Source organism: Carcharhinus amblyrhynchos, chromosome 5 (assembly GCF_965287045.1).
Source record: "Carcharhinus amblyrhynchos chromosome 5, sCarAmb.v2.hapA, whole genome shotgun sequence".
Lineage (NCBI taxonomy): Eukaryota > Metazoa > Chordata > Chondrichthyes > Carcharhiniformes > Carcharhinidae > Carcharhinus > Carcharhinus amblyrhynchos.
Window position 1 is genome coordinate 2,074,129 of NC_137328.1, and position 15,406 is coordinate 2,089,534.

The following is a 15,406-nucleotide window of genomic DNA, read 5'->3' on the forward strand; positions in this document are numbered from 1 at the left end:
GCTGCTACTGTACAAAGCATCAGGGAGTAAGCACCTAGAATATTCACCATCCCACAAACACGTGTATATATTTAGTTTACAGATACCTGTGTGTGTGATGCTGTGCAGATAATTAATTGACAATACAGCCAGCTGTTTCTCTTTCCAGTTACTACTTTGTTTTATTTTTCTGCCTCTCCCACTCATTCGCTTCTCTCTCAATCATTTTCTGTATCTCGGTACACTCTGTACAACTATTGTTCTGCGTCCAGAAAAGCCTGAAAGTAATTTGTACCCCAGGTGACTTCCAAAGTTTTATCAACTGCACGTTCCAGTCTGTGGTTGAGGTGATGTCACGTTAGAAAAACTCTTTTGTAGTCATTTCTCAACACCAGCTTTGACTCCTAACATCAAATGTGAGGTCTTGACAGCTGAGTCTATTCTGCTCTGTACATGTGCATTTTGGCATGTTTCAAAAGATCTTTTGAAATGTTTTCAAGATGATCGTGCTGGAAGAAGGCAGCAGTACGCGGGCACTTAGAATATTGTGTACAGTTTTGGTTCCCTTGAGGGAGAATGTAGTTGCAGATTCAGTAGATTGATTCCAGAGATGAGGGGTTCATGTTACAAAGAGAGATTGGGCAGTTTAGGCCCATAATCAAAGTTTATTTGTCACAAGTAAGGTTTACATTAACACTGCAGTGAAGTTACTGTGTAATTTCCTCCAGTTGCCACAGTCCAGTACCTACTTGGATCAGTCCACCTAACCAGCATGTCTTTCAGAGAGCATCCAGAGGAAACCCACGCAGAATCGGGGAAAATGTGCAAACTCCAGACAGTGACCCAAGCTGGAAATTGAACCCTGGTCCCTGGTGTTGAGAGGCAGCAGTGCTGACCACTGTGCCGCCCCAACTCGCTGTGGCTTAGAAAAATGAGAGGCGATTAATTGAGGTAAGTAAGTTTTTCTCCCTCTTCCATTCATTTCCATCTCTCACAATCCTTTCTTCATATTCCTCATTTCTCCTGTATTTCTCCCTCATGATTGTGATTTCCATGTCCAGGGACCTTTAGATTATCAATGCATTGCCCCCAAGGCATGTTTGAACAAAATGAAAAATCCATATCAATAACTGGCATCAAAAGATGGGATGTTTCTGTAGTATAGTGGTTATACTGTATGCTTTACATGCAAAAGGTCCTTGGTTTGAAACCAAGCAGAAACATGATCGCGTCTCCATCATCTCAGTGTGAGGGAAGCTCTATTGTCCACGTTTACTGTTGAATATTTACTCAAGACAGCATCAGGGTCAAAATCACATACCCAGCAGGGCTGATTCTGGCCACGGGTTGGTGTGTTTGTGGAGTTTGCATGTTCTTCCTCATGCCTGAGTTTCTTCCCAGTGCTCCGGTTTCCTCCCACAATCAAAAGTTGTGCAGGTTAGATGAATTAGCCATGTTAAATTGTCCTTTACTGTCCTAAAACGTGCAGGTTAGATGGATTAGTCATGGTAAATATGTAGGTTCATGGGGTAGGGCAGAGGGAGAGTTGGTGCAAACTCAACGGCCGAAACCTTCTGCACTGTAGGGATTCTGAGAGTCCACTTCTTCTTGGCCTTTTGGCTAAGATTAAGCCCAAGATCAGGTGCAATGCCTCATCTTGTCAGCTTGGATCTTGTTTCTCTCTCTTGTGGGGAGCACGAATCGGATTCAAATTGAATTTGGTTTTTGGAGCTAGCAAGGAGATTGATTCAGAGATGGAGATGGATCTGCCCAAAGATTTGGGAAACTGAAGAATCACAAAGTTGTGGAATTAAATTTCCAAATAAAGATAATAAGAAAGGTGATGAATGTTAAGGAACTTGAAAAGTTTACTTATTAGTCACAAGTAGGCTAACGTTAACACTGCAATGAAGTTATTGTGAAAATCCCCTAGTGCCACACTCTGGCACCTGTTTGGGTACACTGAGGGTGAATTTAGCATGGCCAATCCGCTGAACCAGCATGTCTTTTGGACTGGGGGAGGAAACCCACACAGACACGGGGAGAACATACAAATTCCGCACAGGCAGTGACCCAAGCCGGGAATCAAACCTGGGTCCCTGGCACTGGAAGGCAGCAGTGCTAACCACTGTGCCTCCCCTAATGATTATGAAGATGTAAACTAAAGCATTTTATATTATAGAGATGATTTCTCAAACAAATTTGAAGTTTTGTTGTTCACATTTTTTGATCTTTTGGGAGAAATACTTTTGACTTTTGTTTTGCCGGTCAGCACTGATGGCTTTTGGGGAGCTTACCCCAAAAAGATATTGGCCAGAATTTTACAGCCATTCATGCCAGTGGGATTTTCCAGTCCCACTGCAGTGAATGGAGATTTGGTTGAGTGCCAAATTCTCCATCCTCGCTGCGGTGGCAGTGGGGTGTGAATGGCTAAAAAATTCTGGCCATTGAGTGTAATCATGTAAACATATTGAAGCACTAATGTGATTTAAACTAAGAAGAAAGAAATAGGAGCAGAAAAAGACCATAAGCTCCATCGGTCTTGAGTTTGGTCATATGGTCATGAGTTTCAACTCCATTTCCCTGTTTGATCCCCATATCTCCTGGTGAAGCACTGCTGTGGTTTTCTCTTGTCATCAGCACTATGGATGGCCAGGAATCCTTCCCAGTCTTAGCACCTGTCTGGACACAACTTCTATAGCGTGAAGGGGCACTTGAACCCAGAGCTTCTGGCCTAGAGGTAGGGAAGCTACCATTGTGCCACAATACCTCCTAGCTGGCATTACCAATCCAAATCCCAACATAAACCATCTTCAGCAGAGGAAGAACAAGGTGAAAAATTGGGAATGGGGTAGTCAGTAAAGAGATCTGATTAAGGATACACAGCATGGCTTTGTAAAGGGGAAGTCTTGCCTTACGAATCTGGTAGAATTCTTTGAGGAGGTGACAAAGACGGTCGACGAAGGACGAGCCGTTGATGTCGTCTATATGGATTTCAGTAAGACGTTTGACAAAGTCCCTCGTGGTAGGTTGGTAGAGAAGATTAAAGCTCGTGGGATATGTGGCCAGGTATCTAGATGGGTAGAGAACTGGCTTGCAAAGAGGAGTCAGAGTAGTAGTGGAGGGGTCCTTTTCTAGCTGGAGGTCTGTCACTAGTGGTGTGCCGCAGGGCTCGGTACTGGGACCTCTTCTCTTTGTAGTGTATATAAATGATTTAGAAGAGGGAGTAGATGGTGTGATCAGCAAATTTGCTGATGACACCAAGATGGCTGGATTGGCGGGCAGTGTCTGGCAATACAACGGGATATTGATAGGCTGGTTGATTGGGCAGATACGTGGCAAATGGAGTTTAATCCGGATAAATGTGAGGTGATGCATTTTGGCTGGAATAATGTAGGGGGGAGTTATATGATAAAGAGTAAGCCCATAAGGAGTATAGAATCGCAGCGAGACCTGGGGGTGCAAGTGCACAAGTCTTTGAAGGTGGCAGTGCAAGTGGAGAGTGTGGTGAAGAAAGCCTATGGTATGTTAGCCTTTATAGGAAGGGATATAGAATATAAGAGCTGGAGTCTAATGTTGCAGTTGTACAGAACGTTGGTTAGGCTGCATTTAGAGTAATGTGTCCAGTTCTGGTTGCCTTACTACCAGAAGGACGTGGAGACTCTGGAGAGAGTGCAGAGGAGGTTTACCAGGATGTTGCCTGGTATGGAAGGACTGGGCTATGAGGAAAGATTGAAGAAATTGGGGCTCTTTTCCCTTGAAAGGCAGCGACTGAGGGGGATCTAATAGAGGTATAGAAGATTATGAAATGTATAGATAGAGTAAACAGAGGTAAGCTATTTCCTATGATAGAGACACATAGGACAAGAGGCCATGGGCTTAAGGTGAGGGGGGGAAGAGGTACAACACAGATATTAGAGGGAGGTTTTTCACACAGAGGGTAGTGGGGGTATGGAATGCTCTGCCAAGTAAGGTGGTGGAGGCAAGCACGCTAGAGTTGTTTAAGAGTAACTTAGACAGGCACATGAGTGGATTGGAGATGGGTGGATATAGCAGATTGTTTTAAATAAGGGCCATTAGCATTGGGGCATCCCTGGTAAGGCAAATGGATATGGTACAATAATAATGTTTTTTTCATTCACAGGTTTTAAGTCGGTCCGCCTTGTGTCCAACGAGGGGCATACACGCGATGGGTCGTACTTGGGCTGCTCTTGGTTGTTCGAGAATAGCCTAGTGCTTCATGTCATTAGTATGTGCCTAAATTGGACCAGATACTGGGCAACACAACAGCTCAGTGACTATCACTTTGCTGTGCAGACACATGGATTTGGGCCAGTGTCTGTGGGAGTTTGCGCATTCTCCCCGTGCTTGCGTGGGTTTTCTCCGGGTGCTCTGGTTTTCTCCCACACCCCAAAGATGTGCTATTAGGCTGATTAGCAGTAATAAATTGTCCCTAAATTAGTTTCCCTCAGTGTGGATGGCCATAAAACAATAGATAAGGGTCATGGGTGGAGGGGGGGACTGGCAGTGTTAAAATGGCGGCGTGGGCTCGTTGGGCTGAAGGGCCTGTTTCCCGGGCTGTTTTGTTCTTTGTATGATCAGAGGGTTAGATAGGGTGAACATAGTAAAAAGCCTGACAACACCAGGTTTTAGTCCAACCGATTTATTTGATAGTAAACACACAAGCTTTCGGGTTAGTCCCTTCGTCAGGTGAATGGAGAGTTCTGGCCTCAGAGCATATAAAGCACAGACAGTGCATTCTAATCAGTAATCTGTAAACTGTCTGTGCTTTATATGCTCTGTCTGAGGCCAGAACACTCCATTCACCTGATGAAGGGACTAACCCGAAAGCTTGTGTGTTTACTATCAAATAAATCGGTTGGACTAAAACCTGGTGTTGTCAGACTTTTTACTGTGTTTACCCCAGTCCAACGCCGGCACATCCACATTTAGATAGGGTGGATAGTGAGATCCTTTTTCCTCGGATGGTGATGGCTAACACGAGGGGACATAGCTTTAAATTAAGGGGTGGTAATTATAGGACAGATGTCAGAGGTAGGTTCTTTACTCAGAGGGTAGTAAGGGCGTGGAATGCCCTGTCTGCAGCAGTTGTGGACTCGCCAACTTTAAGGGCGTTCAAATGGTCAGTGGATAGGCATGTGGATAACATTGGAATAGTTTAGGTTAGAGGGTCATTAGATTGGTTCCACTGGTCGGTGCGACATCGAGGGCTGAAGGGCCTGTACTGCGCTGGAATGTTCTGTGTTCTAATGCCATTTTTCATTTCTCTTGCAGTCCCTTCTCTCAAATTGGCTTCCCGTTTCCCACCCCTTTGCTTGGATTATGATTGCCTGGTTACCAGCAGTTGTAAGAAGTTCCACTTTAACCTGGTGTTGTGAGACTTCTTTCCAGCAGTTGTGCCACAGCCAAACGCCCAGTGTTTACGTGCGGTGGTCAACCTTGTCCTCACTCGCGTGAGAGCACTCCTTCTGCAGACCTCGCTAAACAGAGAGTAGGAATCCTGGATGGCTCTTCCTGCCCGAGTGGCACAGTGTCATTCGTCAACTCTGCTCCCACTGAACTAACTGAGAAGGCCTGAGTCATCAGCGAAGTATTGATTCCTGTGTTACAAGGTGAGAGGTGGGGGAAGGGTGGGCGAGGGTGGCTGCTGCTAGTTCCCTTACAGTCTCTGCTCTTCCTCCAATTGTTTGGCAGCTTCAAGCTTCTTTCCTGTTTGTGTTCTGACTCTGTAACCCACCATCCTTTCTGCTCCTGACAGCCTGTTCCTTGTACAAAGCTCTGCTGTTTGTGAAACTTTGCCCTGTTTGGAGAAATGAAAGAGATTGTCTGCTTCTCAAGGATGGGCGGGACACAATTTATCCCGCCAACAACAACCTGCACCTGCCTAGCGCCAAAGCTAACAAAATGGCCCAGAGGTACTTCATGAGAGCGTTATTGATCCACATTTGAGACTGAGCCACACAAGGAGACATCAGGACAGATAGTGAGCCAAATTTGCAACTTTACAAGACCCTTGTCAGGCCTCATTTGGAGTACTGTGCGCAGTTCTGGTCGCCTCACTATAGGAAAGACGTAGAAGCTATTGAAAGGGTACAGAGGAGATTTACAAGGATGTTGCCTGGATTGGGAGGCATGCCTTATGAAGATAGGTTGAGGGAGCTGGGACTCTTCTCCCTGGAGAGACGAAGGTTGAGAGGCGACCTGATAGAGGTTTATAAAATGTTGAGAGGAATAGATAGAGTGGATTCTCAGAGGCTATTTCCCCGGGTTGAAATGGTTGCTACGAGAGGACACAGATTTAAGGTGCAGGGAGGAAAGTACAGAAGTGATGTTAGGGGTAAGTTTTTCACTCAGAGGGTGGTGAGTGAATGGAATCGGCTGCCGTCAGTGGTGGTGGAGGCGAACTCGCTGGGGTCTTTTAAAAGACTTCTGGATGAGTATATGGGGTTTAATGAGATTGGGGGTTATAGATTGGTAGGTGTTGATGTGTTTGGTGCAACTCGTGGGCCGAAGGGCCTGTTTGTGCTGTAGTGTTCTATGTTCTAAGAGGTTTTAAGAAGCATCTTAAAAGGAGGAAAGTGAGAAAAGTTTAAGGAGGGAATTCAGAAGCTTAGACCCAAGGCAGCTGAATACATAGCCACCAATGACAGCGATTAAAGAGAGCAGAACTGGAAGAACACTCACATGATGCTAGTCGGTTGAATTATACAGACTGAAAAACGTTCAAAAGCACAAAATGCTTTCCCAGACTATCTGATCATATCTAACCCTCTATTGAAAAATAATACCATTTTTCACAGATTGGGGATATCACATGAAATGCCACAATTCTTCCCTTAGGCTGTTTGGTAATTCTCAAATCTCTGTTTTATTATTACACCAGGGTAGTGTGTTTGCTGCAACGTCTGTTCCAGGATTGCTGAACTGTGAATACTGTCCTGCTCTGTCTGTACCTCGCCGTGTACATTAATGATTCCTGTACCTCACCTCCCACAGGGCAGCAGGACAAGCAGTTGGCTCATTCAACCAGCTTATCACAGGATATCGGTGGGGGTAGGCAGGAATGTGGAGCAAAGACACAATCAAATCAGCTATGATGTCATTGAATCACATCTGGCAGGGTAAAGGAGCCGAATGGCCTCAGCCTGTCCCATCAGTTCTTGGCCCGAAGGCAGATCCTATCCACAGCACCGTGATCGCGAACGTAGAAGGTGAGTTCATTCTGTGACGGGTCGGTTGATTAAAACATAGACCCTGAGGGGTCTGAAAAGGGTGGATGTGCAGAGGATATTTCCTCCTGTGGGAGAATCTAGAACTAGGGCGTCACTATTTGAAAATAAGGGGTCACCCATTTAAAACAGAGTTGAGGCAACAAAAATTCTGAGAGTTGAGAGTCTTTGGAATTCTCTTCCTGAAAAAGCGATGGAAAAGAGATTTTCAAATACATTGTGAATTCAATTTGCACAGGCTCTAAGGCTGAATCTCTGTTACTGAGATTTGGGATTGTAGTCAGTACTTTCAGCAAGACTGACTCGCAATCCTGACAACTTTGTTCTGTCTCTTTTGGTGTCTAGTTTTTTTTTAAAAAACTTTTGCCTGCACTTAACTCAGTACTTTTTTCCTAACAAAATAAATTAAATGGATACAGAGGGATGAAATACAGTGTGTGTAAAAACAAGGAGACATTTATTTACTTTTCAAAAAAAATTTTACAAAGTTCTTGCAGGAGATTGATCAAATCCAGCAGAATTCCAAGGAAGCTGGAACCAATGATTAACAAGTAACACACTGGAATAATCTCTCTGCCTAAATTAGCTTTCAGCTAAAATTTCCATGCAGCTTGTAACTCAGGAATTGTTGACAAGTTGTTGTAAATATTACGCATGCATGCAGGAAGGCTGACTCTCAAATATTGATACAATAATCAAGAAAGCAGATTAAAAATAATACCGTTTGAGTATATACGACTATGCTAGCATTAATAAACCGCTGCAACTGCAATCAAACGGGCCTGTTTCACAAAGTCAAACATTCAATGCAATTTTCTTTTACACAAAATCCAAATTACATGAGGATGGCAGTATTAGCTGGATTAACAAAAGGGTAGAAATTCACAGACTCTGAAAATAGCAAAAGGCATTTAATAAACACGGGATACAAATATCCCAGTGCTAATCAGTTCAGAAATGTGGCTGATTCTCACTTCTCAATGTTAACTCTGACCCTCAATCTGGAAGTTGCTACAAACTTTAAAAAGTAGTTTAGGCATTTGATTGGTTTCCAAAATAAACCTCAATCCTTATAATTAAAACCACTCAACAAGTCCAGCTACAAAGGACACTTTTTCTTACTCAGGGCTAACATGGAGTCTCCAAGAACTATATACAAAATGATAACTGTCAGACACGGAGATATCTCAGATTTAAATACTATACATTTCCATCACACAGGGTTTGAATCAACCCAATACTCTCGCTAAAATCTCACCCAACTCCATCATAGACACTAACAGCAAAGGCTCAGTTTAACGAGTTAACAACTCCAATTTCTGAAGCGGTGTTGGAGTAGTTTTATTGTAGCTGGAATAGTAATCCAGAGAAGCAGGGTAATGCTCTGGAGACTTGGGTTTGAATCTCACCAGATGGTGAAATTGGAATTGGATACAAAACTGGAATTAAAAGTCAAAATGATGATCGTTGTCAATTGTCGTAAGATCCCAACTGGTTCACAAATGTCCTTCAGGGAGGGAAATATATTGTCCTTGCCTGGTCTGGCCTACATGTGATTCCAGAGCCACAGCAATGTGTTTGACTCTTAAATGCCCCTAGGGATGAACAACAAATGCTGGCCCAGCCAGTGACAGCCAATGAACAAATTAAAAAAATTACAAAGCATCATCTTTTGGATGCGCTATTAAACTTAATCTTCATCCTTCAGGTAGGCAGTAGAGATCCCATGGCACTATTCAAAAAGTACTCTTTTTAGGGTTCTCTCTGATGTCCCTGTGCCAATATTCTTCCCTTAAACAACATGACTAAAACTGATCTTTAGATCATTATCAGATTGCTGCCAGCGTAAAACATGCAAATTGGCTGCTGCAGAACCTATATTACAACAGGCGCTGCACTTCCAAGAGTATTTAATTGGCCGATAAACACCATAGGGATTCCTGACTGCCTGACAATAGGCGCTATAAAAATGCAAGTTTCTCCTTCCCTCAAGTTAATTTTGACCTCCATTTGTTTACTTATCTCATCCTTTTGATTTTTTTCCCCTTGATGCTTTAAGATTATAACGCAGGATAATAAATAGTTACTTAACATATTCATTTAAATTTCACTCACTGCCACTTTAAAAGGAAATAGGCAGACTGAAATCTTTGTTAAAGTGAAATGGGGAGAAATTTCAGATGCAAATGCAAATATTTGAGCCCGACATTCTACAAGATAATCTCAATGTTGAACTCAGGAGATAATCTGATTTCACCATTGCTTCTGACTTCAGCGTGTGTTTAAAAGAGTAAAGCACACATGGCGTTAAAGCTGAAATACTTTTAGATTAAAGAATATCTTTATTGATATGAATATTCCAAGCAGATCTCTGGTCAGGTCACTGAAGTTGTACAATCTCAAAAATTCTAAAAGCACATAAAACTAACAATAATGATTTCTAATCCATTTTGAAAACTACGACTGCTGGTGATACTTGCTCTTTGTGAACTTACTTTTATCAGTAATCCTTAGCCAAACAATCACTTCCATATTTCCACAAAAATAATATGCTTATGGTACATTGTATGTGTTGGCCATTCTGTATTTTACAAAAGTTTACAAAACACAATTTCTTCACGATTATCGTTCTCTGCAGAAATCCTCACCCGGCTTCTTCAGCGGAGCAGTCGATGCCTGCGTAGGTGAATTTCTCGAACAGTGTTGTGTTCACGTAGGTCTAAATGAATGGACATAAACCACACGTGTCAAGGATCCTGCTCGACTAGCTCCAAAGGAGAAGAGCACATTAAGGAGCAAGCGTGGGCCACCACTTTCAAAAGTCGAACAGTCTTGATGTAAGTGTGAGCTGGGATTGTTTTTGGAGCAGAGAAGGTGAAGGGAGGATTTGCCAGCGGTGATGTTTAAAGCGATGAATGGTTTACGTGTAAACGGGGATAAACTGTTTGTAAACTGTTTTCATTGGTAGAAGGAACCGGAGCACGCAGATTTAAGATAATGTACAAAAGAAACAGGGATGGAGGGTGGGTTGGGGGAGATGAGGGTAATTATTTTGTACAGCAGTTTGTAATGATCTGTGCTGCCTGAAAGCCATGATGTGAAGATGCCAGTGTTAGACTGGGGTGGGCACAGTAAGAACCCTCACAATACCAGGTTAAAGCCCAATGGGTTTATTTGCGAACAATTAAACCTGTTGGACTTTAACCTGGTGTTGTGAGACTTCTTACTCTCCCGAAGGGGTGGTTAAAGAAGATTCAAAAATACAGTGCTATGGAGAAGAGCACAGGGTGTTGAACCAGTTTGATAGTTCTTTTGAAGAGCTGGCACAGACTGGATGGGCCAATTGGCCTCCTTCTGTGTTGAGTAATTCTCTGATTCTACGCATTCTGAGGTAAGGGTTGAGAATTGCAACCTCAGTTGGCCAGCCTGGAGTTCCACTGAGTGCAATTCCTCTCTGGAAGTGAGAATTCATGGAATATCGCAACCAATCTCTTCAGGCTTACCTTCCTCTCCTCGAGCATCCTATTGAGGGACACCAGTATTTGAGCGAATGTTGGTCTTTCATAAGGCTTCTCACGCCAGCACTGTAGCATTAACTCATATCTGAAAGAATTAAATATCATTGTGTATGACAACGTGCATTATTACAAACACATTCACACTTTGGGTTGAATGTAAAGTTAAAACTGCATCATCTCTTCCAATAATTAACCAGTATAAAATAGTCACCAATAAATTCAATAGAGGAATCCAGGAGAAACCTCTTTGGCCAGAAAGCACTGAGAATGTGAAATTTGTGACCATAGCAGGTGGTAGCGTTGAATTGCAGAGAAATATTTGAGGGGAAGCTGGATAAACACAGGACATGGAAAAGAATAGAAGGATCTACTGATATGATGAGCTGAAGGGGCAGTGGGTGGGGTGTGGGGAGGGGGGGGAGGGAGGGTGGATGAATAGAGGGGGGTTTAGGATGAGGCTAAAGTGGAACATCAAAATTGGACCAGTTGGGCTGGAATGGGTGTTTCTGCGTTAGTCCAGTCAGGCCAACTCCTGATTCTTGTACACTGGAGACAAGATGAAAAAGAGACTAGAAAATTGATCAATCCATTCAAAAAAAAAACACGTTCTTATCAAGCTCTCTAAAGGAAATACTAACCAGGCTGTAAATTTACTTCAATGCTTCACAGGTACAATGGAAGTTTTTTAATGAAAAGTCAGTCAGAACAAAGAGCAGAAGCTTCACACTGTTTGAAAAATATCACCACAAGCCCAGGCCTGCTAATCTTCCTCATTCTCGTGACCAGAATCCAGCATGGTCTGAGGGAGTTTCACCCAACTTATCTTTACAGAGGGTGCTGGCAAGGGTTGGTTGGAAAGGAGAAAAATAGAAAAATGATCCTGCAAGATAGGAAATCAGATTTAAAATGAAAGCAAGTGCATGGGGGGCTGGGGGCAGGTGCTGTCACAAGGATGCTCCTGTCCTTGGAGTTTGTTGAGAACACATGAGTTGACCATCTGGAGTCTCCTTCAGGAGCAGATCAGTGAATCTCCCAGAGAAACAGTGGAATGGCTGCTGCTTTACATGGACATCTACTGAAGTTAAAACATGCGATTGGGACAAATTTATAGAAATTCACCCCTCAGTGGATAAATACACACAGTCTTAGAGATAGTATCATGGGGCAGAAGTTTGCCATCCCACCCATTGTGGGAATCATAGCAGGCGGGACACAGACCTCGGGTGGAATTTTCCAGCTTTGGGGTGAGTGCAGCTGGAAAATCCTGCCCACGGAGTCAGACTGTGCAGGAAAGGCCTTTCGGCCCATCGAGTCTGCATCGACAATAACTACCACTAAAGATGCACTAATCTCATTTTCCTGCAGTTGTTCTATCACTTTGAATGTTATGACATTTCAAATGCTCATCCTTTTGTTTAATAGTTGTAAGGTTTTCAATCTCCACTACCTTCCCAGTTTTCAAATCAAAAAATAAATTAAAGATCAACCAGAGCATTTTCATTTATTCTATAATAAATAGTTTAAAAAGAGTTACATTCTCTAAAAGATGCGTGGTTTCAGCATTAAGAGAGCAGAAGTAGTTCCAGATGAACCAATTGTAAAGGTTTTCAGAAACTTACACTTCATCAACACAGTTGAGTGGTTTTTCCATCCTGTACCCAAGGGGCAATTTCTCATAAAGTTCAGCACAGGTCATCCCACAATAGGGAGTGCCTCCTAATCACAAGAGTCAGAACACAAGAATGTTATTCGCCTCCTCAATGCAACCATTCACCAAACTAACCATGTAGTGCTAACACATTCCATTAACACTTCCTGTCAATTATTTACTGCAGCATAGGCAATACTAAATTAGCTCCCCATTACACATCAGTCCATCACACGCTCACTCGTCATGTTCTCCACCAAGACTGATGGTCAAGGAAACCTGGCAGTGGGCACGTAATGTGTCTCCCAAATATTACAGAAATAAGGGAATGGTTGAAATGGCGTTACTTACCTAGACTAACAATCTCCCACAAGAGAACTCCATACGACCATCTACAGAAAACATTCAATGAATGAGAGATATTTCTGTAACATCTTGCAAGCATATTCATAAATGATTCATTATTTCATAACTCTATGTAACTATATAAACTGGGGCCATATAAATAAACAACTTAAATTCTTAACAAACATCTAAGGAAATAATCAGCCCCTGTGGCAAATAATCCTCATGCAAACTCAGACAAATAAATGTATTTTTTCAACACATTGAGGTGGATTTGATATCATTTTCTGGGCAGTAATCTGAAGCAAAGACTGTCTGTATTTTGTCAAACTAATTTAATAAGAATCTGGGCAATCTGTGAGATTCTTCCCCAGGTAGTGAAGGGGAACACTGACTCCACTACTTGTGTGATTCATGTCAATGAAGTGGAAAGTGCCATGCTGCTTTCAAAGCCAACACTGCTGCTTAACAAATCCCTTCCTGGCCACTTTGCTTATCTTAAGTCACATAACCCAACAGGGGAATCTATTCCCACGTCTCTATCGATGCCAGTTTTGAATTAGTTGAAAGATAGTGAGGTCTATCATTGTTGACAGTTAAGAGTCTGGCTAGTGTTCAGTTCATCCTTTTAGGCATTCCTTTTTTTTAAAATATTAACAGGATGAGGGATACAATGGTGGGAAATTCTTTCTGTCACCGAGTATCAGTACTACACACACTCCCACATCAAGTAAAGTGCAGCCAGCTGTGAAATAAATTCCTCAACTTTGCCTCAATAATCTAATTAAATCCCAGCCTCAGTCAAGTCCCACTTTATTGCACAAATGTAACAGTTCTTTCAATCCCTCATTGCTGACTTGTGATGTGGAAGTGCTGGCTGGGGTGGGCACAGTAAGAAGTCTCACACCAGGTTAAAGGCCAAAAGGTTTATTTGGAGTCACGAGCTTTCGGAGCACTGCTCCTTCATCAGGTGAGTGGGCCATTCACCTGAGGAAGGAGCAGCGCTCCAAAAGCTCATGATTCTAGATAAACCTGGTGGACTTTAACCTTCTACATTTGTCCTTCTTCATGCATTTGCAAATTTATTGCCAGATTAGAGATCATGCCATGAAAAAAACACAAGAAACAGGAGCAGGTGTTGGCTATACAGCTTCTCAAGCCTGTTCCTCGATTCAATATGATGATGGCTGATCTTCTACATATTGCTACATTCCTGCACTATCCCAAAATCCCTAACTCCCTTCGAATCCAAAGCCCTACCGATCTTCATCCTGAATATAATTGATGACTGAGCATTCACAACTGTGAACGAATGGAACAGTTCCAAAGATTCACAACCCTCTTGAGTGAAGAAGTTTCTCTTCAGCTCAGTCATAAATAGCCTGCCCCATCTGCTGTGACTGTGAGCCCATGTTCTCAACTCCTTCTACCAGTGGGGGATAAAACCTCTCAGCATCCATTTCGTCCAATCGTCAAAGAATTTTATTTGTTTCAATGACGTCACCTCTCAGTCTTTCAGATCTAGAGGGTATCAATCAATTCAATTATTGGCTCATTGTAAAGGAAGGAACTTACACATCACTGTTAGTCGTATAAACACTGTAGTTCAGCGACTCAATGGCCATCCATCGGACTGGCAACCTCCCCTATGGAAAGACAGTAGTGGGGAAAGTTAGATGGCCACAATGGTATAAACATTAATGTTCTATTGCAAATAAATGAAAAGTAACAACAATATCTGTCAAGACCTTGCCCTAACACAACAAAAAAATGCTGGAAAATCTCAGCAGGTCCAATAGTATCTGTGGAGAGAGAATGGAGCCAATGTTTCGTGTCTGGATGACCCTTAAGATTCATCTACATTGGCTATTAAGAATATTTGTTACGTTCAATTTTTTAGAATAGTCTTGAAAGTAACATCAGCCTTTATCCATTTTCATGATATTGGGGGAATAATCTAATAGGAATTGCTTCCAATTCCCACTAATAGGGAATAGTGGATGGAAAGTGACTCCAGATTTATTCTGAATGACCTTGGTGCAGCCTTGGAGAAGGCAGGCAGCTCACCATCCTATTAGGGTATTTATTTATTTCATTCATTCATAGGACATGGACGTCGCTGGCTGGCCGGCATTTGTTGTCCATCTCTAACTGCCCTTGAATTGAACATTTCAGGGCGGCAGTTAGAACTCAGTCACGTTGCTTTGGGTCTGGAGTCACTTGTAGGTCAGACCGGGTAAAGATGGCAGCTTCCCTTCCCTAAAATGTACACAGATGGGTCTTTATGACAGTTGATAATAGTTCAGGTTTATTTCAGGATCCTTATTCCAGATTTATTATTGAATTTAAATTCCCCAGGCTGCCTTGGTGAAACTTGAACTTTTGAGTGTGTCCCAGGGCGCTATCCTGAGCCTCTGGATTTCTGGCCCAGTGACTATTACTGGTCCATCGTGACACCATTTCCCCCAAATAATAATCCGAAACATGAATTCAAATCCCACTAGGGTAATTTGTGAATTCACTTAATTAAATCTGGAATAAAAATAGTGATATCTTTAAGAGTAAGTTTAGGGAAGAGGACAGATTTTTAATTAGTAATGGGTTTGAAGGGCTATGGTGAACAGGCAGGAAGGTGGAGTTGAGGCCAAGATGAGATTAGCCATGAT

The 15,406-nt window shown here is 42.6% G+C and overlaps 1 protein-coding gene across 2 annotated transcripts in view; it reads right to left on the reverse strand.

Annotated features, from left to right (window-relative positions):
* Positions 1–7,667: 7,667 nt before the first annotated feature.
* tek (TEK tyrosine kinase, endothelial) overlaps positions 7,668–15,406 on the reverse strand; it is a 76,784-nt gene continuing 69,045 nt past the window's right edge. For both annotated transcript variants that reach the window (XM_080188315.1, XM_080188316.1), the window contains 5 exons: positions 14,316–14,386; positions 12,747–12,787; positions 12,367–12,463; positions 10,733–10,832; positions 7,668–9,948 (listed from right to left, as the gene is read on the reverse strand). In XM_080188315.1, the coding sequence (XP_080044441.1) occupies positions 9,874–9,948; positions 10,733–10,832; positions 12,367–12,463; positions 12,747–12,787; positions 14,316–14,386 (384 nt within the window). In that variant the 3' untranslated portion in view covers positions 7,668–9,873. The remainder of the gene's footprint in view (positions 9,949–10,732; positions 10,833–12,366; positions 12,464–12,746; positions 12,788–14,315; positions 14,387–15,406) is intronic.